At 34.7% G+C, this 25,968-nt stretch overlaps 1 protein-coding gene across 3 annotated transcripts in view; it reads left to right on the plus strand.

Moving 5' to 3' along the window:
• Positions 1-24,164, plus strand: part of BRIP1 (BRCA1 interacting protein C-terminal helicase 1) — a 194,892-nt gene extending 170,728 nt beyond the window's left edge. The window contains exons 18-21 of one of the 3 annotated variants that reach the window (XR_004347597.1): positions 14,240-14,322; positions 16,803-17,036; positions 18,570-19,381; positions 22,284-24,164. Coding sequence is in view for 2 of the 3 variants with exons in the window: in XM_032617134.1 (XP_032473025.1) it covers positions 14,240-14,322; positions 16,803-17,036; positions 18,570-19,318 (1,066 nt within the window). In the remaining variant the exon portion in view is untranslated. Of the gene's footprint in view, positions 1-14,239; positions 14,323-16,802; positions 17,037-18,569; positions 19,948-22,283 lie in introns of those variants that run through there. The other 2 variants (XM_032617135.1, XM_032617134.1) reach the window with 2 other exon arrangements.
• Positions 24,165-25,968: the final 1,804 nt, after the last annotated feature.

The following is a 25,968-nucleotide window of genomic DNA, read 5'->3' on the forward strand; positions in this document are numbered from 1 at the left end:
TATACCACAGAAGTCCACCCACTGGAGTGAAGGTTCTGAGCCACACGTCAGACTTCCCAACCTGGGGACCTGGCAATGGGAAGAGGAATTCCTAGAGAATCAGACTTTGAAGGCTAGTGGGATTTGATTGCAAGACTTTGGCAGGACTGGGGGAAACAGAGACTCCACTCTTGGAGGGCACACACAAAGTAGTGTGCACATCAGGACCCAGGGGAAGAAGCGGTGACTCAATAGGAGACTGAGCTAGACCTACCCGCTAGTGTTGGAGGGTCTCCTGTGGAGGTGGGGACAGCTGTGGCTCACCAAAGGACAAGGACACTGGCAGCAGAAGTTCTGGGAAGGACTCCTTGGTGTGAGCCCTCCCAGAGTCCACCATTGGCCCCCACCAAAGAGCCCGGGTAGGCTCCAGTGTTGGATTGCCTCAGGCCAAACACCCAACAGGGAGGGAACTCAGCCCCACCCATCAGCAGACAAGGGGATTAAAGTTTTACTGAGCTCTGCCCACAAGAGCAACAGCCAGCTCTACCCACCACCAGTCCCTCCCATCAGGAAACTTCCACAGCCTCTTAGATAGCCTCATCCACCAGAGGGCAGACAACAGAAGCAAGAAGAACTGCAGTCCTGCAGCCTGTGGAACAAAAACCACATTCACAGAAAGATAGACAAGATGAAAAGTCAGAGGGCTATGTCCAGATGAAGGAACAAGATAAAACCCCAGAAAAACAACTAAATAAAGTGGAGATAGGCAACCTTCCAGAAAAAGAATTCAGAATAATGATAGTGAAAATAATCCAGGACCTCGGAAAAAGAATGGAGGCAAAGATCAAGAAGATGCAAGAAATGTTTAACAAAGATCTAGAAGAATTAAACAATAAACAAACAGAGATGAGCAATACAATAACTGAAATGAAAACTACACTAGAAGGAATCAATAGCAGAATAACTGAAGCAGAAGAACGGATAAGTGACCTGGAAGACAGAATGGTGGAATTCACTGCCATGTAACAGAATAAAGAAAAAAGAATGAAAAGAAATGAAGACAGCCTAAGAGACCTCTGGGACAACATGAAACGCAACAACATTCACGTTATAGGGGTCCCAGAAGGAGAAGAGAGAGAGAAAGGACCCGAGAAAATATTTGAAGAGATTATAGTTGAAAACTTCCCTAACGTGGAAAGGAAATAGCCACCCAAGTCCAGGAAGCACAGAGAGTCCCATACAGGATAAACCCAAGTAGAAAATGCTGAGACACATAGTAATCAAATTGGCAAAAATTAAAGATAGAAAAATTATTGAAAGCAGCAAGGGAAAAATGACAAATAACATACAAGGGAACTCCCATAAGGATAACAGCTGATTTCTCAGCAGGAACTCCACAAGCCAGAAGGGAGTGGCATGATATACTTAACGTGATGAAAGGGAAGAACCTACAACCAAGATTACTCTACCAAACGAGGATCTCATTCAGATTTGATGGAGAAATCAAAAGCTTTACAGACAAGCAAAAGCTAAGAGAATTCAGCACCACCAAACCAGCTGTACAACAAATGCTAGAGGAACTTCTGTAAGTGGGAAACGCAAGAGAAGAAAAGGACCTACAAAAACAAATGCAAAACAATTAAGAAAATGGTCATAGGAACATACATATCGATAATTACCTTAAATGTGAATAGATTAAATGTTCCAACCAAAAGACACAGGCTTACTGAATGGGTACAAAAACAAGACCCATATATATGCTGTCTACAAGAGACCCACTTCAGACCTAGGGACACATACAGACTGAAAGTGAGGGGATGGAAAAAGATATTCCATACAAATGGAAATCAAAAGAAAGCTGAAGTAGCAATACTCATATCAGATAAAATAGACTTTAAAATAAAGAATGTTACAAGAGACAAGGAAGGACACTATGTAATGATCAAGGGATCAATTCAAGAAGAAGATATAACAATTATAAATATATATGTACCCAACATAGGAGCACCTCAATACATAAGGCAACTGCTAACAGCTCTAAAAGAGGAAATCGACAGTAACACAATAATAGTGGGGAACTTTAACACCTCACTTACACCAATGGACAGATCATCCAAACAGAAAATTAATAAGGAAACACAAGCTTTAAATGGCACAGTAGACCAGATAGATTTAATTGATATTTATAGGACATTCCATCCAAAAACAGCAGATTACACTTTCTTCTCAAGTGCACATGGACTATTCTCCAGGATAGATTACATCTTGGGTCACAAATCAAGCCTCAGTAAATTTAAGACAATTGAAATCATATCAAGCATCATTTATGACCACAGCGCTATGAGATTAGAAATCAATTAGAGAGAAAAAATGTAAAAAACACAAACACATGGAAACTAAACAATACGTTACTAAATAACCAAGAGATCACTAAATAAATCAAAGAGGAAATCAAAAAATACCTGAAGACAAATGACAATGAAAACACGACGGTCCAAAACCTATGGGATGCAGCAAAAGCAGTTCTAAGAGGAAAGTTTATAGCTATACAAGCCTACCTCAAGAAACAAGAAAAATATCAAATAAACAATTAACATTACACCTAAAGGAACTAGAGAAAGAAGAACAAACTAAACCCAAAGTTAGCAGAAGGAAAAATATAAATATCAGAGCAGAAATAAATGAATTAGAAACAAAGAAAACAGTAGCAAAGACCAATAAAACTAAAAGTGGTTCTTTGAGAAGATAAAATTGATAAACCATTAGCTAGACTCATCAAGAAAAAGAGGGAGAGGACTGAAATCAATAAAATTAGAAATGAAAAAGGAGAAGTTACAACAGACACCACAGAAGTACAAAGCATCCTAAGAGACTACTACAGGCAACTCTATGCCAATAAAATGGACAACCTGGAAGAAATGGACAGATTCTTAGGTATAACCTATCAAGACTGAACCAAGAAGAATTAGAAAATATGAACAGACCAGTCACAAGTAATGAAATTGAAACTGTGATTACAAATCTTCCAACAAACAAAAGTCCAGGACCAGATGGCTTTACAGGTGAATTCTATCAAACATTTAGAGAAGAGCTAACACCTATTCTTCTCAAAATCTTCCATTCAAAAAAATTGCAGAGGATGGAAAACTCCCAAACTCATTCTGTGAGGCCACCATCACCCTGATACAAAACGAAACGTATTACAAAAAAAGAAAATTAAAGACCAATATAACTGATAAATACACATGCAAAAATCCTCAACAAAATACTAGCAAACAGTATCTAACAACACATTAAAGGGATCATACACCATGATCAAGTGGGATTTATCCCAGAGATGCAAGGATTCTTCAGTATACGCAGATCAATCAATGTGATACACCATATTAACAAATTGAATAAAAACATATGATCATCTCAATAGATGCAGAAATAGCTTTTCACAAAATTCAACACCCATTTATGATAAAAACTCTCCAGAAAGTGGGCATAGAGGGAACCTACCTCAACATAATAAAGGCCATATATGACAAACCCACAGCAAACATCATTCTCAATGGTGAAAAACTGAAAGCATTTCCTGTAAGATCAGGAACAAGACAAGGATGTCCACCCTCACCACTATTATTCAACACAGTTTTGGAAGTCCTAACCATGGCAACCAGAGAAGAAAAAGAAATAAAAGGAATAGAAATAGGAAAAGAAGTAAAACTGTCACTGTTAGCAGATGACATAATACTATACATAGAGAATCCTAAAGATGCCACCAGAAAACTACTAGAGCTAATCAATGAATTTGGTAAAGTTGCAGGATACAAAATTTATGCACAGAAATCTGTTGCATTCCTATACACTAATGATGAAAAATCTGAAAGAGAAATTAAGGAAACACTCCCATTTACCATTGCAACAAAAAGAATAAAATACCTAAGAATAAACCTACCTAGAGAGACAAAAGACCTGTATGCAGAAAACTATAAGACACTGATGAAAGAAATTAAAGATGATACCAGCAGATAGATATACCATGTTCTTGGATTGGAAGAATCAATATTGTGAAAATGACTATACTACCCAAAGCAATCTGCAGATTCAATGAAATCCCTGTCAAATTACCAATGACATTTTTTACAGAACTAGAATAAAAAATCTCAAAATTTGTATGGAGACACAAAAGATCCCGAATAGCCAAAGCAGTCTTGAGGGAAAATAACAGAGCTGGAGGAATCAGGCTCCCTGACTTCAGACTATACTACAAACCTACAGTAATCAAGACAGTATGGTACTGGCACAAGAACCAAAATATAGATCAATGGAACAGGATAGAACGCCCAGAGATAAACCCACGCATCTGTGGTCAACTAATCTATGACAAAGGAGACAAGGATATACAATGGAGAAAAGACAGTCTCTTCAGTAATTGGTGCTGGGAAAACTGGACAGCTACATTTAAAAGAATGAAATTAGAACACTCCCTAACACCATACACAAAAATAAACTCAAAATGGACTAGAGACCTAAGTGTAAGACCAGGCACTGTAAAACTCTTAGAGGAAAACATCGGAAGAACACTCTTTGACACAAATCACAGCAAGATATTTTTTGATCCACCTCCAGAGTAATGGAAATAAAAATAAACAAATGGGACCTAATGAAACTTAAAAGCTTTTGCACAGCAAAGGAGACCATAAACAAGACAAAAAGACAACCCTCAGGATGGGAGAAATATTTGCACATGAATCATCGGACAAAGGATTAATCTCCAAAATATATAAACAGCTCATGCAGCTCAATATTGAAAGAACAAACAACCAATCCAAAAATGGGCAGAAGATCTAAATAGACATTTCTCCATAGAAGACATACATATGGCCAAGAAGTACATGAAAAGCTGCTCAACATCACTAATTACTAGAGAAATGCAAATCAAAACTACAATGAGGTATCACCTCACATCAGTTAGAATGGGCATCGTCAAAAAATCTACAAACAACAAATGCTGGCGAGGGTGTGGAGAAATGGGAACCCTCTTGCCCTGTTGGTGGGAATGTAAATTGATACAGCCACTATGGAGAACATTATGGAGGTTCCTTAAAACACTAAAAATAGAACTACCATATGACCCAGCAATCCCACTGCTGGGCATATACCCAGAGAAAACCATAATTCAAAAAGACACATGCACCCCAATGTTCATTGCAGCACTATTTACAATAGCCAGGTTATGGAAGCAACCTAAATGCCCATTGACAGATGAATGTGTAAAGAAGATGTACATATATACAATGGAATATTATTCAGTCATAAGAAGGAAGGAAATTGGGTCATTTGTAGATACATGGATGCATCTAGAGACTGTCATACAGAGTGAAGTAAGTCAGAAAGAGAAAAACAAATATCGTATATTTACACATATATGTGGAACCCAGAAAATGGTACAGATGAACTGGTTTGCAGAGCAGAAACTGAGACACAGAAGTAGAGAACAAACATATGGACACCAAGAGGGCAAAGCGGCAGGTGGTGGGGGTTGTGGTGTGATGGATTGGGAGATTGGAATTGACATGTATACACTGATGTGTATAAAATGGATGACTCATAAGAAAATAAATAAATAAACATTAAAAAAATAAAGAGTCTGGAGGTTTCAATTCTAGATAAGATGAAGTACATTCTGTACTGTCTTTAAAAGCTAGACAGAATGCATGGAGCAGCTATTTGAGTACTGTGAAAAGTGAATAATAGTAGACAGATTGCGGAAGAAGACCAGAATTCAAAATACCAATGAACTGGTTGGAATAACTATATTAATATCAGGACAAAGTAGAATTAAGAGGAAAGAAAATTATTGGGGTGTTAGAAGAAAATTTACATAATGATGAAAGGGTCAGTTTATCAGAAAGACATAACAATCCTAAATGTGTATGCACCTAAAAATAGAGCTTCAAAATACATGACACAAAAGCTGACATCTGAATAGAGAAATAGACAAACCCACAAGCATGGTTGGAGACTTTAAAATTCCTCTCTCAGTAATAGATAGAAGTAGTAAACAGAAATCCAATAAAGAGATGGAAGACTTAAACAATATTATTAGCCAGCTAGATTGAATTGACATTATAGAGCACTCCACCCAACAACAGCAGAATAAACACAAGGAATATGTACCAATTTAGACAATATCCTGGGTGATAAACTTAAAATTTTTTTTAAGGATTTGAAATCATAGTGTGTTCTTTGACCATGCTGCAAATAAACAAACTAGAAATCAATAACAGAAAAATAACATTAAAATGTCCAAGTACTTGGAAATTAATAACATCTTTAAAAATCCATAGGAAAAACAGGATGTCTTAGGATAATTAGAAAATATTGTGAACTCACCAGAAATGAAAATCATCATATCAAAATTTGTGGGCCACAGGTATAGCAGAGCTCACTGGGAAATTTATTTCATTAAATGTTTATTTTCAGAAACAAAGATCTCTAATCAGTTATCTAAACTTCTACCTTAAGAAGCTAGAAAAGAAGAGCAAAATAAATGTAAAGCAAACAGAAAAAAGAAAAGAATATAAATCAATGAAACTAAAAAATCAATAAAATCCATTTTTAAAGCAATCAATAAAATCTACTGACTTATAGGTAAACTGACAAAAAAAAGCCGCAAATTGCCAGTATCTGGAATAAAGGAGGTGATACTACTACATATCCTGCAGACATTCAAAGGATAATATGGGGAAATTTCTACCTGTCTCAGAGCTCACTTAAGCAGTTGTTTAACTTCACAGCTTCCTGAGACAATGAATGAAAATTGGGACAAATAACAAACTAACTGAAAACTTAAAGAGAAAAGCTGGGAAATGAGATTTCCATGGGGGCTTTAAAAGTTCCGACATATTCCTGAGACTCTAGTAGGAATGTTTAGGACTGTGCACATGACCAGGGATGTGCACATGCTCATAAGACCTGAGAAGGTCCTAAGCTCTCACCTCTGTGTGACCTTGAGGCTCTGCTGAAGCAGGAAGTGAAGACTAAGGTAGAGTTTTTGCCTGCCTGATCAAGGCTCAAAAATGTATCCAAAAACACATGCAAAGCCTCTTGGCAAAGAATGGGAGACTGTGGATTCCAGATGTTTAAGGAAATCTCTGTCTAATCATTAGCTGACCACTAAGCTGACCTAGCAATGGTCACACATGACAGAATACAGACTTTACAAAATGATTTCAGAAAAGTCACAGCAACAACAACAGCAGCATCAACAACAAAAATCCTTGGGGAGGGAGGAAGAATCTGATTTCTACAGTTGCCAGATTACATTATTTAAAATGTACTCTTTTCAACAAAAATTATGGCATGTGCAAAGAAGAATATATTCCCCATACACAGGGGAGAAAGCAGTCAATAAGAATTATCCCTAAGGGAGTCCAGATGTTGTAGTTAGTATATAAAGCTATTTTAAATATGATCAAGGAACCAAGGAAATTATGTCTAAAGAGCTATAGGAAACTATGAGAATGATGTTTCACCAGATGGAGAATATCAATAGTTAGATAGAATTCTTTTTAAAAAAAAACCTAACAGAAATTCTGTAGTTGAAACCTACAGTAAGTGAAATGAAAAATTTATTAGAGGGGCTCAACAGCAGTTTTGAGCAGGAAGAAGAAAGAATTGGTTTCCAGTCTGAGGAACAGAAAGAAAAAGAATGAAGAATAATTAAGATAGCCTCAGGAACCTGTACAACCCCATCAAGCATACCAACATACACATAAAGAGAGTCTTAGAGGGAGAAAAGAGAGAGAAAGAAACAGAAAGATTTTTTTGAAAAAGTAATGGCTGGAAACTTCCCTAATTTGATGACACATGTAATTTGATGACACATCTAAGAAAATCAGAAAACTCCAAGTAGTTTGAACTCAAAGAGATCCATACATAGAAATGTCACGATCAACCTGTCAAAAGACAAAGAGAGAATCTAGAAAGCAGCAAGAGAAAAACAACTCATTATACAAGGTATCCTCAATAATTTAAGCAGATTTCTCACTGGAAACCATGGAGAGAAGAAAGCAGTGAAATGACATGTTTAAAATGCCAAAAGATAAAGACTGTCAGTTGAATCTATATCTAACAAAACTGTCCTTCAAAAATTAAGGAGAAACATTAAGGAAGAAAATTAAGGAAAAATTAAGGAGAACATTTCCAAATAAACAAAAACTGAGAGAATTAATCTCTAGAAAACTTATTGTACAAGAAATACTAAAGGGAGTCTTTTTCTGGCTGAAATGAAAGGACACTAACCAGTAACTATATCCACATGAAGAAATAAAGAGCATCTGTAAAGGTAATTTCATAGGTAAATATAAAAAACAATATAACTTGTTTTTGTTTTTGTTTTTTTTTGCGGTATGCGGGCCTCTCACTGTTGTGGCCTGTCCCGTTGCGGAGCACAGGCTCAGCGGCCATGGCTCACAGGCCCAGCTGCTCCGTGGCATGTGGGATCTTCCCGGACCAGGGCACGAACCTGTGTCCCCTGCATCGGCAGGCGGACTCTCAACCACTGCGCCACCAGGCAAGCCCAATATAACTATATTTTAATAACTTTTTCTCCTGTTTGATTTTTGAAAACAACTGCATAAAGCAATAAACTTAAGTCTATGGTAATAGGCATTGTATTGGCAGTCCCAAAGACGATGTTTAGGTTCAGTTATTCACCAGGAGCGGTGATAGACTCAGCATATAGCTGTATGCACACCTAGGATTTATTACAGTGAAAGGATACAAAGCAAAAACAGCAAAGGGAATAGGCATATGGGCAAACTCCAGGGGAAGCCAGGTACAATCTTCCGAGGGTCCTCTCTCAATGGAGTCACACAGGGCACACTTAGTTTCCCAGCAGTGAATTGTGGTAACGTGTGAAATAATAGCTAATCGGGAGAGCTTGTTAGAGACTCAGCACCAGTTTTTTTATTTGGGCTGGTCATATAGGCAGACTCTGCCTAACATTTCCCCAAAGTCTAGACTCTCAGAAGCAAAGCAGGTGTTCAGCATTAACCATATTTTTCCACAGACATTGTAGACACAGTGAGAGTTTCTTTTAGTTAGTGATTGGAACCCTCCCTGAAATCTAAACACCAACCAAGGGCTACCTTATATTCAGGCCTTTCTAGGGATAAGCAACTTGGCCTGCTGTATTAACTCTTTTATGCACAGGTGTACAATGTTTAAAGATATAATTTATATTAAAGTAATAGCACAAGGGTTGGGGGGGAGAAACAGAGTTATACAGGAGCAGTGTTTTTGTATACTACTGAAATTAAGTTGCTATCAATCCAAAATAGATTTTTATAAATTAAGGTGTTTATTATAATCCTCAAAGCAACCATTAATAAAATAACTCAAATATCTATTGCACACAGAAGAAGGCAGTAATGAAGGAATAGTGGAAGAACAATAACAAAAAAGACATAGAAAGCAAATAGTAAAGTGGATATTTGCAAAATAGCTAAGTAAATTCTACCTTATCAGTAATTACATTAAGTGTAAATGGACGAAGCACTCCAATCAAAAGAAGAAGATTGGCAAAATGAATTTTTTTAAAAAGAACATGATCCAACTTTATGCTGCCTGAAAGATAAATGCTTTGGTTAAAAAACACAACTAGATCAAGTGTAAACAGAAAAAGACATGCAAGCAGTAAACAAAAGACAACTGATTTGGTTATACTAATACCAGACAAAATAACCTTTTTGTTACTAGAAGTTTTCTAATAAAATTTTCACTCCATTAATTCAACAGTTATAGTTGGAGACTTTAATACCCCACTTTCAATAATGGATAGAACAGTTAGAAAGAAAATCAACAGAAAAGGAAAGTCTTGAACAGCACTATAAACCAACAGTTACAAACCTAACATATTTATTACACTCTACCCTACAATAACAGAATGCACATTCTTCTTAAGTGTACATGACACATACTTCAGGATAGACCATATGTTAGGCTACAAAATAAATTTCAATACATTTTAAATGGTTAAAATCATAGAAAGTATCTTTTCTGATCACAGTGGAATGATAGTATAAATCAGTAACAGACAGAAAATTTAAAAACTTATAAATACGTGGAAATTAAAGAACATACTCCTAACCAGTGGATCAAAGAAGAAATCAAAAGGGAGATTAGAAAATACCTTGTGATAAATGAATATGATAACACAGTATACCAAAATTTTGAGGGTAGAGTGAAAGCAGTGCTCAGAGAGAAATTTATTTTTATAAATGTCTATATTAAAAAAAAAAGAATATCTGAAATCAGTACTCTAACCTTCTACCTTAAGGAATTAAGGAAAGAAGGGCAAATCAAACCCAAGACAATCAGATCAAAGGAATAGTAGAGATTAGAATGGAAATAAAGGAAATAGAAAATAAAGTAGAAAAAGTCAGGGTAACAAAAGTTGGCTCTTTGAAAAGATCAAGAAAATTGACATTTAACTAGACTGACCAAGAAAAAATGCAGAAAGGACTCAAATTACTAAAATTAGGAATGAAAGAGGGGTTGTTACTGCCAAACTTACAGAAATATAAAGCATTATAAGAGAATACTTGAACAATTGTATGACAACAAAATAGATAATTTAGATAAGTTGGACAAATTCAGGACTTCCCTGGTGGCACAGTTGTTAAGAATCCTCCTGCCAATGCAGGGGACACACGTTAGAGCCCTGGCCTGGGAAGATCCCACATGCTGTGGAGCAACTAAGCCTGTGTGCCACAACTACTGAGCCTGTGCTGTAGAGCCCGCAATTCACAACTACTGAGCCCACATGCCACAACTACTGAAGCCTGTGTGCTGAGAGCCCATGCTCAGCAACAAGAGAAGCCACCAGCTCCTGCTCGCCGCAATTAGAGAAAGCCCATGTGCAGCAATGAAGACCCAACACAGCCAGAAATAAAAAGATAATAAATAAATTTATTTTTTAAAAAAAACGATGGACAAATTCATAGACACAGCTATGGAAACTGACACTCAAGCAGTAGAATGTCTGAATAGATCTATAACAAGTGAAGAGGTGGAAGAATTAGTAATACGAAAATTTCACACAAAGAAAAGCCCAGGAAAGAATGACTCCACTGATGAATTCTAGCAAACATTTAAAGAGAATCCTTTACAAACGCTTATGAAAAATAGAACAGGAAACAGGTACCAGTTTATTCCATGAGGCTAGTGTTGCCTGATACCAAAAGTAATCAGACATCACAAGAAAGCTACAGAGCAGTATCTCTTATGGTTATAGATGCAAAAATCCTCAACAGAAAAGTAGAAAACTGAATCCAGCAACTTACTAAAAGGATTGCACACAGTGACCAAGTGGAATTTATCTCAGGACTGCAAGGTGGTTCAACACCCTGCCAGTTTATTGGTTCAGCTAAAATCAGTGTAACACCATATTAGAGTAAAGTACAAAAGCCACAAGATCATCTCAAGATGAGAAAAAGCAATTGACAATATAACACTCAACAAAGTAGGAATAGCAGGTACTTCCTAAACCTTATAGGGCATGTATGCATACAGTAGTTAACATCATACTGAATGGTGAAAGTTATCATTTTTCTCTTAAGTTTGAGAATAAAATAAGGATGGCCGCTCTCACCACTTGTATTCATTATTGTGTTGGAGTTTCTAGCCAGGGCAATTAGGCAAGAAAAAGACATAAAAGATATCCAGATTGGAAAAGAAGTAAAATTATCTTTAAATTTGCAAATGACATGATATTCTACATAGAAATCCTAAGGAATCCATAAAAAATAACTATTTAGAACTAAAACAAGTTCAGCAAAGTTATAGGATGCGTATTCACTATACAAATATCAGTTACATTTTTATACACCAGCAATGAACAATCCAAAAATGAAATCAAGTTAATTCCATTTACAGTAGCATCAAAAAGAGCAAGATACTTAGAAATAACTTTAATGAAAGTACCCTGAAAGCTTCAAAATATTGTTGAAAGAAATTTCTAAATAAATGGGAGAATTCCATGATGACAGATTGGAAAACATTATTATTGAGATAACATTCTCCCCCAAATTGATCTACAGATTTAATATAATCCCAACCAGAATTCCAGCTGGATTGGGTGCAGAAATTGAGAGCTGATCCTAAAATTCATATGGAAATTGAAAGAGACCCAGAATAGCCACAAAAAATTTGAAAAAGAAGAACAAAACTGGAGAACTGACAATTCTCAATTTGAAACTTACTGCAAAACTACAGTAATCAAGACTGTATTGTATTGATGTAATACAGACATGTAGAACAAGGGGTAAAATTGAGGGTCCAGAAACAAACCCATGCATTTACAGTGAATGGATTTTTGACAGAAGTGTCAAGACAATTTAATGAGGAAAGAATAGTCTTTTTCACAGATAATTCTTGGATAATTGGATATCCACCTGGAAAGGAATGAAGTTAGACCCCTACCTCACACCATATACAAAAGTTAACTCAAAATGGATCAAAGACTAACAAGGTATAAATTTTCTTGACCTTGGATTAGGCAACAGTTTCTAAAATATTTGCAAATCATGTATCTGATAAGGGTCTTATATCCAGAATATATAAAGAACTCTTACAGTTCAACAATAAAAATATAAATAATGCAATTTTAATTTGGACCAATAATTTAAATAGACATTTCTCCAAAAAAGGATACACACGTGGCCATTGTGCACATGAAAAGATGCAGAACATCATTAGTCGTTAGGGAAATGCAAATCAAAACCAGAGTGAAATACCACTTCATACCTCCTGGTACATCTATTGAAAAAGATGGACAGTAACAAGTGTTGGTGAAGCTATGGAGAAATTGTAAATCTCATACATAGCTAATGGAAATGTAAAATTATGTGACTGCTTTGGAAAAAAAAAAATGTAGCAGTTCCTCTAAAAGTTAAACGTAGAGTATACAACCTATCAATTCTATTCCTAAGTATATACCCAAAAGAATTTTTTAAATGTATCCATATAAAAACTTGTACACAAATGTTTATAGTAGCATTATTCATAATAGTCAAAAGGTGGAAACAACCCAAATGCCCATTAACTTATGAATGGATAAATTATGGTATATCCATATAATGGAATATTATTCAGCCATAAGAAGGAACAAAGTACTGATGCACGATACAAGTAACCTTGAAAACATCATGCTAAGTGAAAGAAGCCAGACACAAAATGACATAAATGATTCTAGTTATATGAAGTGTCCAAAATAGGTATATCTATACAGACAGAAAGTAGATTGTGGTTGCAAGGGGTTAGGGGGAATGATCTGGGTAATTGGGAGTAACTAATGGGCATGGGGTTTCTTTTTGGTGAGGTAAAAATGTTCTGTAATAGACAGTGGTATAGGTTGCAGAACCTTGTAAATGTAACCACTGAGTTTTATTTTTAATTTTTTTTTTATACAGCAGGTCCTTGTTAGCCATCAATTTTATACACATCAGTGTATACATGTCAATCCCAATCGCCCAATTCATCACGCTACCACCACCACCACCCCCCGCTGCTTTCCCCCCTTGGTGTCCATACGTTTATTCTCTACATCTGTGTCTCAATTTCTGCCCTGCAAACTGAAAAACCACTAAATTTAAAAAATTTTAATAATGTTTAAAATTTTTTAAATTAGCAAATTGAACCCAACAATCTATAAAAAGAATAATGCACATGACCATAGTGGTTATTCTAGGGATGAAAGAAAGGCAAGCTCAGTATTTGAAATTTTACCAGTATAATCCACCATATTAACAGTCTAAAAAGAACAACTACATGATTATATCAATTGGTGCAAAAATTTTTTTACAAACTTACTCATTTATGATAAAAACTTGTTAAACCAGAATAAAAGTTATGTACATAAAATCTACAGCTAATATAATACTTAAGGTAAAAAATATTGTGTGTGTAAAGAATGTTTTGGGAAATATTTTCTCTAATTTTCTTGTCTTTCAAAATAGAATGCATGTAACATTTTTGTGTATGTTATCAGTAGTTGGAGAGTTTTTAATACACCTACTTTGGTACATTGTACTGAGTAGTTTCTGAAAACTTTACTCATAATAATGACTTTGATTAAAGGACATGTCATTGATTTTGATACCTGACAGACACATCATTGATTTTCTCAACTTTCTGTCTGTCCCACTAGAAATGTGGCTTTATTTTCACTGTTATGTTTATTTCATTTTCTCCCTATTTTTTATAGGTGTATTCGACACAGAAATGATTGGGGAGCTCTTATTCTAGTGGATGATCGCTTCAGGAGTAACCCAAGTCGATACATATCTGGTAAGATTCTCTGCTGGGCTTAGAGTACGAATTAGTAACAATCTTTGGTATTTAATGACTTCTATTTTTAAAGCAAAGAATTGGATAGAGAATTTGAATTACTAGATCGAACATGGAAAAATTCACATTGACTGGAAATCTAGCCTTTTAATGCTTCTGTGTTTACAAAAAATCTTTATAGAGGAGACTCTGGTTACTGATGTAGTATTAATCAATCAAGATCCTTCAATTTCACCAGAATGTGGGATTTGATTCAGTAACATAGCAATAATTTATTTACCATTGTCAGGGAAAAAGCTGTTCCACAGAAATGAGTTTTCCAAGAAATATTAAGTTTTTACATTTAAGCACACAAGCAATCCTTTGGTGCTTAGGATTCTTTTTATTCTTTCATTCTGGATTATTTGAGTTTTATTGTTGTATGTGTGTTGTGTTTGTTTAGAAATGCTTCAGTTGTTATAGAGTTTATATTAGAGCTAGTATTTTCTAAAAAGAAAAAAAAGCGCCACTGCATGCTGCAAGATCAAGTACATGGTCATTTTTCTCCACTCAAATGAACAAATACTGTGTGCCTGTAGTTTTCATCCGAATTAATACCAGGAATCCATCTGTTATTAAAGAACTGTTGGAAGTACTTGCGTTTTTATTGTTATCTTTAGAGCTAAAAAGTTCATACCATACTATAATGAAAAGATGCTAATTTTTAAATTTGTTTCAGATTAGCTGTCTATGGGTATGGACTCTACTTTTTATATTTCAGAGCCTAATTATTATATTTGGTTCAATATTAAAACATATCCACCTGGATTGAAGCAGGAAATGCTGCCTTATTAGTCTTTTCTTCTCTTTCCCTGTAAAGCAAGCCAAGGCCAAGATATAACCAAAAACAAATGTTAAGTGCTTATGTTTAGTCAGCAGGTGGAGCTCAGATTCTTTGAAGTTTTCAAAAGCAAACTGACATTTTACACTGAAAAGGCTTTCTTTGATCACAAAAAGTTCGAAATGAAAGCAATAACTATAACGCTAAAATTTTTCAATTTGGGAAATTTTCATATTCTTATTTGGTATAATTATTTTCCCCAAGCAAACAAAAGTAAAGAACTTTTAAAAAATGCTGTTTAAGTTTTTTTTTCTTATTTTAAAATCTAGAACTGAAATTTTTACCTTGTAGTTCAGATTTGTTGAGAGATTTTTTTGAATTAAGTATTTTCCATTATTTTCTGTAAGGTTTTTATTTTTTCTGAGACTCATAAACTTTGAAATCTTATCTAGGCAATACAGCACAACAACATACAAATTCCATTTGATGACTAATTTTTGTTTAAATTCAACACGCAAAAGAATAGTTGATAGAAAAGCTCCATTAAACAAAAAAACTAAAGGAATGTATTTGAAATGAAAGAATAATAGTTCAAATTGCTTGAAGCCCTGTCTTACCTTCCTCTCAACTTAAAATACCATAGTGGGGGCTTGCCTGGTGGCACAGTGGTTGAGAGTCTGCCTGCCGATGCAGGGGACATGGGTTCGTGCCCCAGTCCGGGAAGATCCCACATGCCGCGGAGCGGCTGGGCCCGTGAGCCATGGCCGCTGAGCCTGCGCATCCGGAGCCTGTGCTCCGCAACGGGAGAGGCCACAACAGTGAGGGGCCCGCGTACCGCAAAAAAAAAAAAAAAAAAAAAAAAAAATACCATAGTGACTTTTTAAATTACTCCAAAAGATGATGTTTTAGTAACATCAGCAGAGAATATTTATTTTCTAAAGTCCAAATATCTGAATTTCATTCTGAAGTGAGTCATACTCCAAAACACCTTATACTGTTAACATGGTTTATTTTTATGCAGTTTTCACATGTCACAGGGTCAAATCTTGTCCCTTACAACTTGATTATTTATATATTAAAAAATAATTATGTAATAAATATTCAGATAGGACATGATTTGCCCATAAAACAGTGTTATTCCTTTTACTCCCAGAATAGTTTGATATATTTGGAATTGGAAGGAGAAGGGAAACAAGCGAACAAAAAAAAAAACCTATGAGACTGTAATCTTGAATTTATTTTTGCTAAAGGAGTCAAATTTAAAAGTTGGAATAAAAGATTGTGTTGTTTAGAACTTGTATTTTCTCTGCAATTAAAAGGTAGGTAATTTTTTGTGGGGAATTATGATAAAATTAAATTTGCCTTATTCCCCAGTTATTCTTAATTGACAAATAATATTTTCCCATCTCCATTCTACTCCCACTGCCTCTTCCCTCCATCCAGTTGGCAATCACTGCATGTAAAGAGAAATGCTACTGATACAAGAGCATATTGTACACATGAAGGTAAAAAGTCAGGAAAAATGTAGAGAACCACCCTGTATCCTCTAAATTCAAAGTAGATTACCTCACCAGAGAAGTTATCTAATTTTTTTTTCTTAATACATAATATCTTCACTGAATAACCAAAGTTTCTTTGCTGGGTTTACTTTTTGCCTTAGGACTTTCTAAGTGGGTTCGGCAGCTGATTCAGCACCATTCAACCTTTGAGAGTGCGCTGGAGTCCTTGGCTGAATTTTCCAAAAAGCACCGAAAGGTCATTGATGTATACAAAGAAGACAGAAAATCTATACAGGACAATGAGTCTCCGCTTGCAGTGGCTTGTTTGAAGGATAATACCTCAACTTATTTATTAGAAGCAGCAAGCCATCTATCACCAGAATATCCTAGGGAAGGTAAAGTAAAAATGTGTCTAAGAGCTACAGTGTCCTAAAATGATAGATAAAAGTCCATCTTTACCAAGAGACATCATCTCCAGAAAGGAGAAAAATATGAAAAGTTCTAACCATTTACATTTAGTAGAGAAGTCTTTCATTGTGTTTAGTGAAATGATATTTGTTATGCTACAGATTAATGTCCTTAAATATGTTGGTTGTTATAAGGTGTTATCATAAAATAATTTGTATCAGACTGGGAACAAATTTTTGAGGAGATCTACACATATTTTCTGGTTTTCCACTTAGAAGCTTTGCCACTAACTAACTTTGTGACCCCCACTCCCGAGCAAGTCACTTAACTTTTTGAGTCTTAATAGAAGGGATATCTGCCTACCTATCCCTCCAGGTTGGGTTGTAAAGATCTAATAAGATGATAAATATCACAACATTGTAAAGCACTATGCAAATGGTAATGTTTTTCTAAAGGTGATATTAAAAATTGACCTAATTTATAGATAATTGTCTTACATGAATTTCTTATTTTAGAGAAGTGAGAGTCATTTATTCTAAATGATAAAAAAATGATATTTTAAAATATCAGAACATACTGGATAAAAATATAATTTAGAAAATTAAAATATAGTTTAAAATATATTAGAATATAATACATCAGGGATTAGCAAACTGTGGCCTGCGGACCAAATTTGGCCTGCTGTTTTTGTAAGTAAAGTTTAATGGAATACAGCCACACCCAATCATTTATATATTGTACACAACAATAGAGTTGAGTAGTTGTATGTATTGCACTAGAATAGCATAATTGAGTAGTTGCAACTGATACAATGTGATCCACAAAGCCTAAAATATTTACTGTCTGGCCTATTATAGAAAAAGTTTGCCAAACTGTTCTGTATCATTGGATATCATTTTAATTATTTTAATTAATATATAATAGTAGTTTAATATATTACTTTTTAAATATTTTATAGTATATGCTTCTATCCTAGCTAAATGTCATAGTGAATTCTAGGCCATTATACTGATAATCAGGAAAGCTAGGTTCTAGTCCAGGTCTGATTACCAACCAATTCTATAACTTTAAGCAAATAACTTAGTCTTGGTGGTTGTCAGTTTCCTTAAGGGAATTAGTCTAGGTCAGTTTTTCTCAATCACTGGTGAGTGGATTTTTAAGGCATTTTTACAGCCTGTTCCCTCCTTTACTCATTCCTCTTCCTCTTCCTTTTTACCATTTCTTTTCTTGTTCACTTCTGAGGTCCCTGGTGTGGAATTTGATAGTTTACCAGACAGCATTATAACTTGGGCTGGGAACCACTGGAGACCTAAGATTCCTTTCAGAGTTAACATGTTGTGCTTGAAGATGGATTGCTTAGAATGCTTCCATTCTAAGATGGAAGTCCTGCTACTACTTGTTATGGGCTCTCAATTATGTATCCTATACAGTTATTTCAGTATTTCTAACAAAAATTGTTTTAATATAACAAATACTACATTAGGAACAGAAAGTTAACACTCATATCTTTGTATTTGTAGATGATCCATTATTATTGGAAGAGTCTACCCAGGCAGTAGGAGCAGAAAAAATTGTGATTTCCAGATCCACAAGCCCAACCTTCAACAAACAAACAAACAGAGTTAGCTGGTCTGGCAGTAATTTTCTGGAACAGTATCTTACTGGTAAAATTTTGACTGGAACGCCTAAGTTTAGGTCATCAGAGGACTGTGCCTCTAATTCTTCCACTTTCAAAACAGAAAAGGGATGTGAAGCAGTTTTGCCACTCACTGATAAATATGAGTCCTCCTCTCTGACAGTAAACACATCACTTGGACCATGCCCTCAATCGGAAACCATTGTTCCATCAATAAAGATTAATGCTACTCTCCTGAATCCAGAAGATCCAGACATTCTGTTATCTCTAGTAAGTGAAGAAGCTGAACTTTCTACTTCAAATACAGCTTTTGAAACAGAAGCAGAGGATGAATCTATCTATTTTACACCCGAACTTTATGATCCCATAGATACAAATGAAGAAAAGAATGAACTAGTTGGAACTGATAGAGACAACAGATTGGCTAATAATTCAAATTGCATTTTAGCTGAAGATCTTTTTGAAATTAAAACTATGAAAGGAATGGATTCAGTCAGAGAAATGAAAGCTGAGGATTGCACAGGCACAAAGTTGAATAGACTCACGCATATTAAAGAAAGTAAAGTTGATGACATTGGTAGTAATGTAAAAATGACTCATATAAATGAATTGGAACTGGGAAAAAACTCATGAAACGGATGTAAAGAACTTTAAACAGTCTCCTCCCAAAAATAAAGATGTGTTCCCTGGTGTTAGGTAATAATACTTAACTGTCAAGGTATAAAAGCATGTCGTCATGCTTATATTAAACTCTATTGTAAATGATAATTTGTACATTGGATAAGTGACATAGCTTTTTTTTTTAATTTGAGATATATAATTCACTTTAATCCAAAGTCTATATTATGTTCAGAAATATAAGTTTTACTATTCTCAAGTTTTGATAAATTGATTCATAAAAAATATTTTCCTCCAAGTCTTCCTTAGCTAAATGCAATATTAAATTAAACAATCTGGAAGAATGTAGTTTCCTAAGGCACTTTAAATTTTACATAAATATTTGTATTTTGTAGTCCTCTTCATCCATTTGTTTTCATACTGCTGCGTAAAAATTAATAGCAATCTAATCCAGTCACCCCTCAGTCATGTTTCACTGTAGATTTTACCTCAGATCAGTCTGAGGTTTTTTTTTTTTAGAAATCAGTTTTCTTGAAAAGTATATTCCTGTATTAAACTGCCTACTTATAAGTAATTAAGAATTAAGGAAGAAAACTACATGTATTTTTAATTGAAATTGTTTTACATTTTTGTTTGTTAAATCAAAACCAAGCATGGGCTTCCCTGGTGGCACAGTGGTTGAGAGGCTGCCTGCCGATGCAGGGGACACGGGTTCATGCCCCGGTCTGGGAAGATCCCACATGCCGCGGAGTGGCTGGGCCTGTGGGCCATGGCTGCTGAGCCTGCGCGTCTGGAGCCTGTGCTCCGCAATGGGAGAGGCCACAACAGTGAGAGGCCCACATACCGCAAAAAAAAAAAAAAAAACCAAGCATGTTTTAAACAAATTTATGTAAAATTATAAAATGCCAAATGAAGAACTCCAAATTTTCAATTCTAATTATTTAGCTTCATCACCATTGCAGAAAAAAGTGACATGTTCTAGCATAAAGGCTTCAGTTATGCAACTAAGATAGAAGACTTCAAATATAAATTTAATAAGTAAAGCTAAACATGTAACTGTAGCTGAAAAATGTTCCCTTATAGCTGAGTAAGCTTTTCTGTAAATTTTGACTCTTTGTTTTTGTGAATGAAGCTACACTTCTGATCAAAAATGGTTATAAAAGGAGCTCTTCTCTGACATCATTCCAAAAATACATTCACCAATCTTTTCCAAGAAACATCTGCTACTCAATAGACATTTAGCCTTCTTGGAGTGATTTGAATTGAAATGTTATGAGCTGTTCAAGTTGTTGATGTGGTTTATTATTTTCAAGTCAAAATTCTCAGCAGTCAGGTATCTTTTATATTCATTTGGAACAATGATTTATTATATATGCATATGTTTACTTTCATTTTGATGACATTTATATTGAATACAGCTTAATTGTTTCTATAGCATTGGATGTTACAACTCTAAGCATAGTTCAAAGAAATTTAAATTGATAATTTACCAGTTAAAGAATTTATCTGCAGATTGGGATATATTCAGTCCCACCTAGTATTAGATCTTTTTCTTAGGTGATCAGTAAAAAGTTTCAAGCACTGGATTAATTTTTAAATTGTTTTGAAAGGGTGAAATCATTTGTCATCTTTGGAATAGTTCTTAATCCACACATCAAGGGTGGTGTGGTAGTAGAAAAAATACCAGGTGGAAGACAAGAGACTTGGGCTCTATTCTTGGCTCTGCCACTAATTTGCTAAGTCATGTTGGCAATCACCATGCCTTTTGGGGAATTAGTTTCATCTGTGAAATGTGTAGTTTAGTACTATAAAATCATGCAAATCCCTTTCAGCTTTAAAAATCCATAATTTAGGGCTTCCCTGGTGGCGTAGTGGTTGAGAGTCCACCTGCCAATGCAGGGGACACGGGTTCGTGCCCCGGTCTGGGAAGATCCCACATGCCGCGGAGCGGCTGGGCCCGTGAGCCATGGCCGCTGAGCCTGCGCGTCCAGATCCTGTGCTCCGCAACGGGAGAGGCCACAACAGTGAGAGGCCCCCGTACCGCCAAAAAAAAAAAAAAAAAAAATCCATAATTTAAAGGAATATATGTTGATATTTTATTCTGAATAAATTTTCATTTGCTTTGGTTGCAAAATGCTTAAAATAAAGCAAACCATTTGTATAAAAGGTAACATGAATAATTGTATGAATATGTACATAATAACTTGGGAAGCAAGTATTTATTTTACCAGTGCTGCAATTAAAATATTTTTGAATCCTTAAAATTGCCCTTAGAAGATTTGGTAAACTACCTGAGAAAAATCAAACACATTATTTTTTAGTCATATCTTAGTGTTATCATCCAGCTTGATCTCAAATACCATTCCTTTCCCTAGATATAATTTATTCTTTCCAAAATCTAATTCTCTCCAAGACTAAAAATTTCCACTACTGAGAATGTACATAGAGATGTGGCACAAGCTTTTAGTAATTCCAAGAGGTGCTTCAAAAATTTTGTACAATGGTATCATGGTTGAATCAGGTATATAGTCTCCTCAGATCACAGCCTTGACCAGGTTGGCATTGCAAGAAGTAAAGTCTAGCCTTTATAAAGAGTGTGAGGGAAAACATTTTCATTAGTGATAAAATACTTTTTAAAGAGATGTTTTAGAAAGTTTAAGTTAAAACATGTAAAAGCATTTAAAAGAGTATCTGGCACATGGCAAGCCCTCAATTATTACTTGGTAAATCAATCATGTATCTGGAGTACACTCTTGCTTTATACAAAGACTTCCCTAATGATGATAGATAGATAGACAGACAGATAGACAGATAGGAGATAAACTGACAATAAACAAGCATTGTATAGTAGGAAGGGTAAGTTACTTGTCTCGTTTATTTTTTAAGGCTGAGATATATAAGATAGAAATTGTTCATCAAGTAATTTGCCTTACCCGTTCCATGCATATGAAATAATCATCTAATACTGAATTTATTTAAGGGCTGAAAATACATAGAACATACAGGCCACGAATCAGGAAAACTACCAGCTGGAGAAGGGGCTTGGTTCATGGAAGAAAGGTACATTGTGAAGAGTAGATGCTTCATGACTTGACTTTTGAAGTTTACATGAATCATTTAAAACCTTTAATAATTGTGTTGGAAATTAATGACAACTCTTTGTACTACTACTATGCATTTAATTATTAAGTGGTTTTTAATTTTGTATTGTTTCTAAGTTCACATGCTTTTCCATATTATTTTTCTGCAATATGACCTTCTCATGCTATGTTCCTGTAGTAAAACACATTCAAAACATTTAATTCTATGAAATTGCTTATAAAACTCCATGAAGTCAAAACACCTATTGTAAAATCACTTGAAAGACTGGTTATTTAGTTATTTAATCTCTGATGGCATTATTTTGGTATTTGCTTACTACACAATTATTCTTGCTCATGATCTTTTTAGCCTCAGATTTATCAGTAAGCTGCACAAGATTTTACTTTAACTGTTACGAATTTGTGGTAGAGTCTTGTCTATTTTTATAGACAAATGCAGTCAATTTTTTGTAAATAAAAAGGCAGTATTAAAAGTGAACTTATTTTTTCTGAACTTTTTCATAATAAAAAATAAATGTAATACCACATCAAACAGTGAATGTCTAAGGAAGACAAAACTTTAATATAAAGTATCTATGCAGTGATTAAACATAAAGACATCACTTCAGGAAATGGAAATTTAAATATATGACCTAGGCTTATGATTCTCTAGCCTGAAGCAATTTTCATGTCTACCAAAAAAAAAAGCATTTTGTTTCTTAAGGTTTCATTTGATAGACCATTAGCTGCCTGCCTTCCTGTACTCTACAATGGGGCCTTGTTGTAATATCCATGTGATCTGAGCCAGTGGATCACCTTATTGGTGAAACCATCTTATAATGAAGTGCTTTCAGTAACTGAACTCCTGGACAAGATCCAAAACAACCCATCTTATACCAAATTCTACTCTATAATAAATAAGTTTCAATGTATTACAAGGAAAACAAAAATTGTATTCCCAGAAATTAACCTTTGAAAATCTAATGGTAAATTCTGATTAAAAGGAATATTTGTTCACAAGGCACAGTGAGGTACATATTTTAGTATGCTTTATAGTTTGTATTTTTTAATTTTGGTCTTTTGTGATTTTGATTCTCTTGTGCTTTTACCCAAAATTTCACCATTTCACATTATTTTACATCTGTATTTACAAAGCTTAATTTAAAAGGTTTCCTTTGTCTCCTTTCTGTTACAAAGTACTGATTGTACAGGTGGCATGTCATGTATGTAAACTAAGTTAGATGCCATCGTCTTTTATGTATGATTCATATATAGTGAAAAGATTTAGAGATATTAAATACTGGTTGTTGTTATTTTGGATCAAGAATTGTTTTGGTATATTTTCCCTTTTTTTCAAACTAGTGTTATGGTATTCCTATTTAAATGTTAACCATCCTTTCAAACATTGATCTCTTTTATTGTATCTGTTGTAAAAGGACCCAAGTAATCCACCTTGCCAGTCAGGGTTTTATTGCTTGTGGTTACCTAAAGCAGAAGGCAGTAGGAAATATAAAAAATTACTCTGTGCCATCCTTAGTATGGACCAACCTAAATTACAGTAAAGTAGATTGATGTATTAATATTTCCATATTTCAGTCTTTAAAGTTGATTGGCAATATACATGGGCTTTGTTACCATTAGACATGGAAACATGTTCTGATACCACCTGCTGACTTACTTTGGGCACGTTACTTATCTTCTCTGAACTTCTGTTTTTTCACCTTAAAATGTTAATAAATAATAATTTCATAAGAAATAAACATTATGAGTATCAGATGCAATAGAGTGCATAAAAGCTTTTTTTTTTTACATCAGACAAGGAGACAGATAACAGAATTGGGGGTCAAAAGTATGAGTTTGAGTTTTGGCCCTGCTATTTACTGAGTGGCCTTGGTCATATTAGTTTAACTCATTGAGCCTCAGCTTTATTTTCTGGGGGTGAAAAAAGTGAGCAGTATCTACCTAAGAAAAGTATTGTGATGATTAAATGAGATGATATGCAATATGTGAAAGTACTTCATAAATGTTGAACCACTGTCCAAATGGTAGTTGTTAGGAAACTGCAACAATAATCTAGTACAATTGTTTTCTCAGTATCCTGAAATTGCACCTTCAAAAGGACTAATAAACCTGTTAGAATTTGGTCCAAGCGCTGAAAGGCACTTGGAGCTTTATTAAAAATTCTGTGTAGTTAAATATTGTGAAAATGTATTTTCCATTTTTTACATTTCATTTTTATATCTTAAAATGTGTACACATTACAAACAAAAATGTCATCAGCAGAACACTGAAATCTGTAATTTGCACTGAGAACATTCTATGTACAATTCATAGGGCAGGGATTTTTGTTGGGGGTGGGGGCAGTCTCTGTTGTTTACTGCTGTACTCCCAACATTATATTTACTGACTAAATTAATTGATACATTCTATTAATAATGTATTTCTATCAGGACTTTATATATGGATACTTGGCTTTCATAAATGCCTATTTCATTTGACTAATTTCAAGACTAGTGACCCTTCTCTTTCCAAATTTGTTATTCTTACCCTAACAGCATTAAATCCCTTACATTTTCTCTAATCCTTCAGCTGTGGGCCAGAGATTGTCTTTTCTCTTTCTTTTTTTCCAAAGGGTGTGATTTTACCAATTTTAACTTACAAAGAATGTTGGATTTTTGTACATTCTCTTTGAGATGTTCATAAACAGTACTATTCTGAAACATTGGATTCTAAAATAGGAATTGAATTTCATGTTAGCTAATTGATTAGCCAAAAATGACAGCTATTTTGTAAACCTTTTAAGCCCATTATGACCCTGGGGCAAAGTTAATTTTTCCTGCCTTTGTCCCAGTGTAGTATTTGTTGTTTGGTATTGCAATTAATTGTTGAGAAGTCTGTCTCTCTGGCCCACTGTGACCCCTAAGAATCCAGACACTTTTCATATTACCTGGCATTTAATCATTCATCTACTTTTTCATCTGCATATTTTGAGAGCCTACTTTGTATTAAGAGCAGTGCTATACTCTAGGGATACCAAAGATGAGTATGACGAGGATATATCTACTAGGAATTCACAGCCTAATTCACATATAAGTAAACATTTATAGTACAATGTGATAGGAGCTGTAATACAGGCAAGGCAGTGTTTGTTGAGTATATGCATACTGTTAAGCACAATTAAGATTATAGAGGATCTGTAAGTTAACAGCATAATCTGTTTAACAGGAAAATCCTTAACAGATTTTTTTTAATTTTAATGGAAAAATGCTCAATTTTAAAATATATTCTTGAGGAATTTCAGGATATGCTACGTTTCCTGAAGTGCCCATCTTCAGATCTCTAAACCTCTCTATTCTGGATTATTGAGTGTTAACTTACCCAAACAGAAGAAAACAAGAACATAACAAGTACATCTGTAGTGCCTTAGAGTATAGCATGTAGTATAGTGTATCATAGAGCTTTGACAACTGTTAGTTCATTTGGTTCTCAAAATAGCCTGCCAAAGTCAGCAACACAGGTGGTATTATCCTCATTCTTATAAATGAGGAAAATAAAACATTGTAATGAGACCACAATCAAGGTCTT

This window comes from Phocoena sinus, chromosome 20, assembly GCF_008692025.1.
Source record: "Phocoena sinus isolate mPhoSin1 chromosome 20, mPhoSin1.pri, whole genome shotgun sequence".
Lineage (NCBI taxonomy): Eukaryota > Metazoa > Chordata > Mammalia > Artiodactyla > Phocoenidae > Phocoena > Phocoena sinus.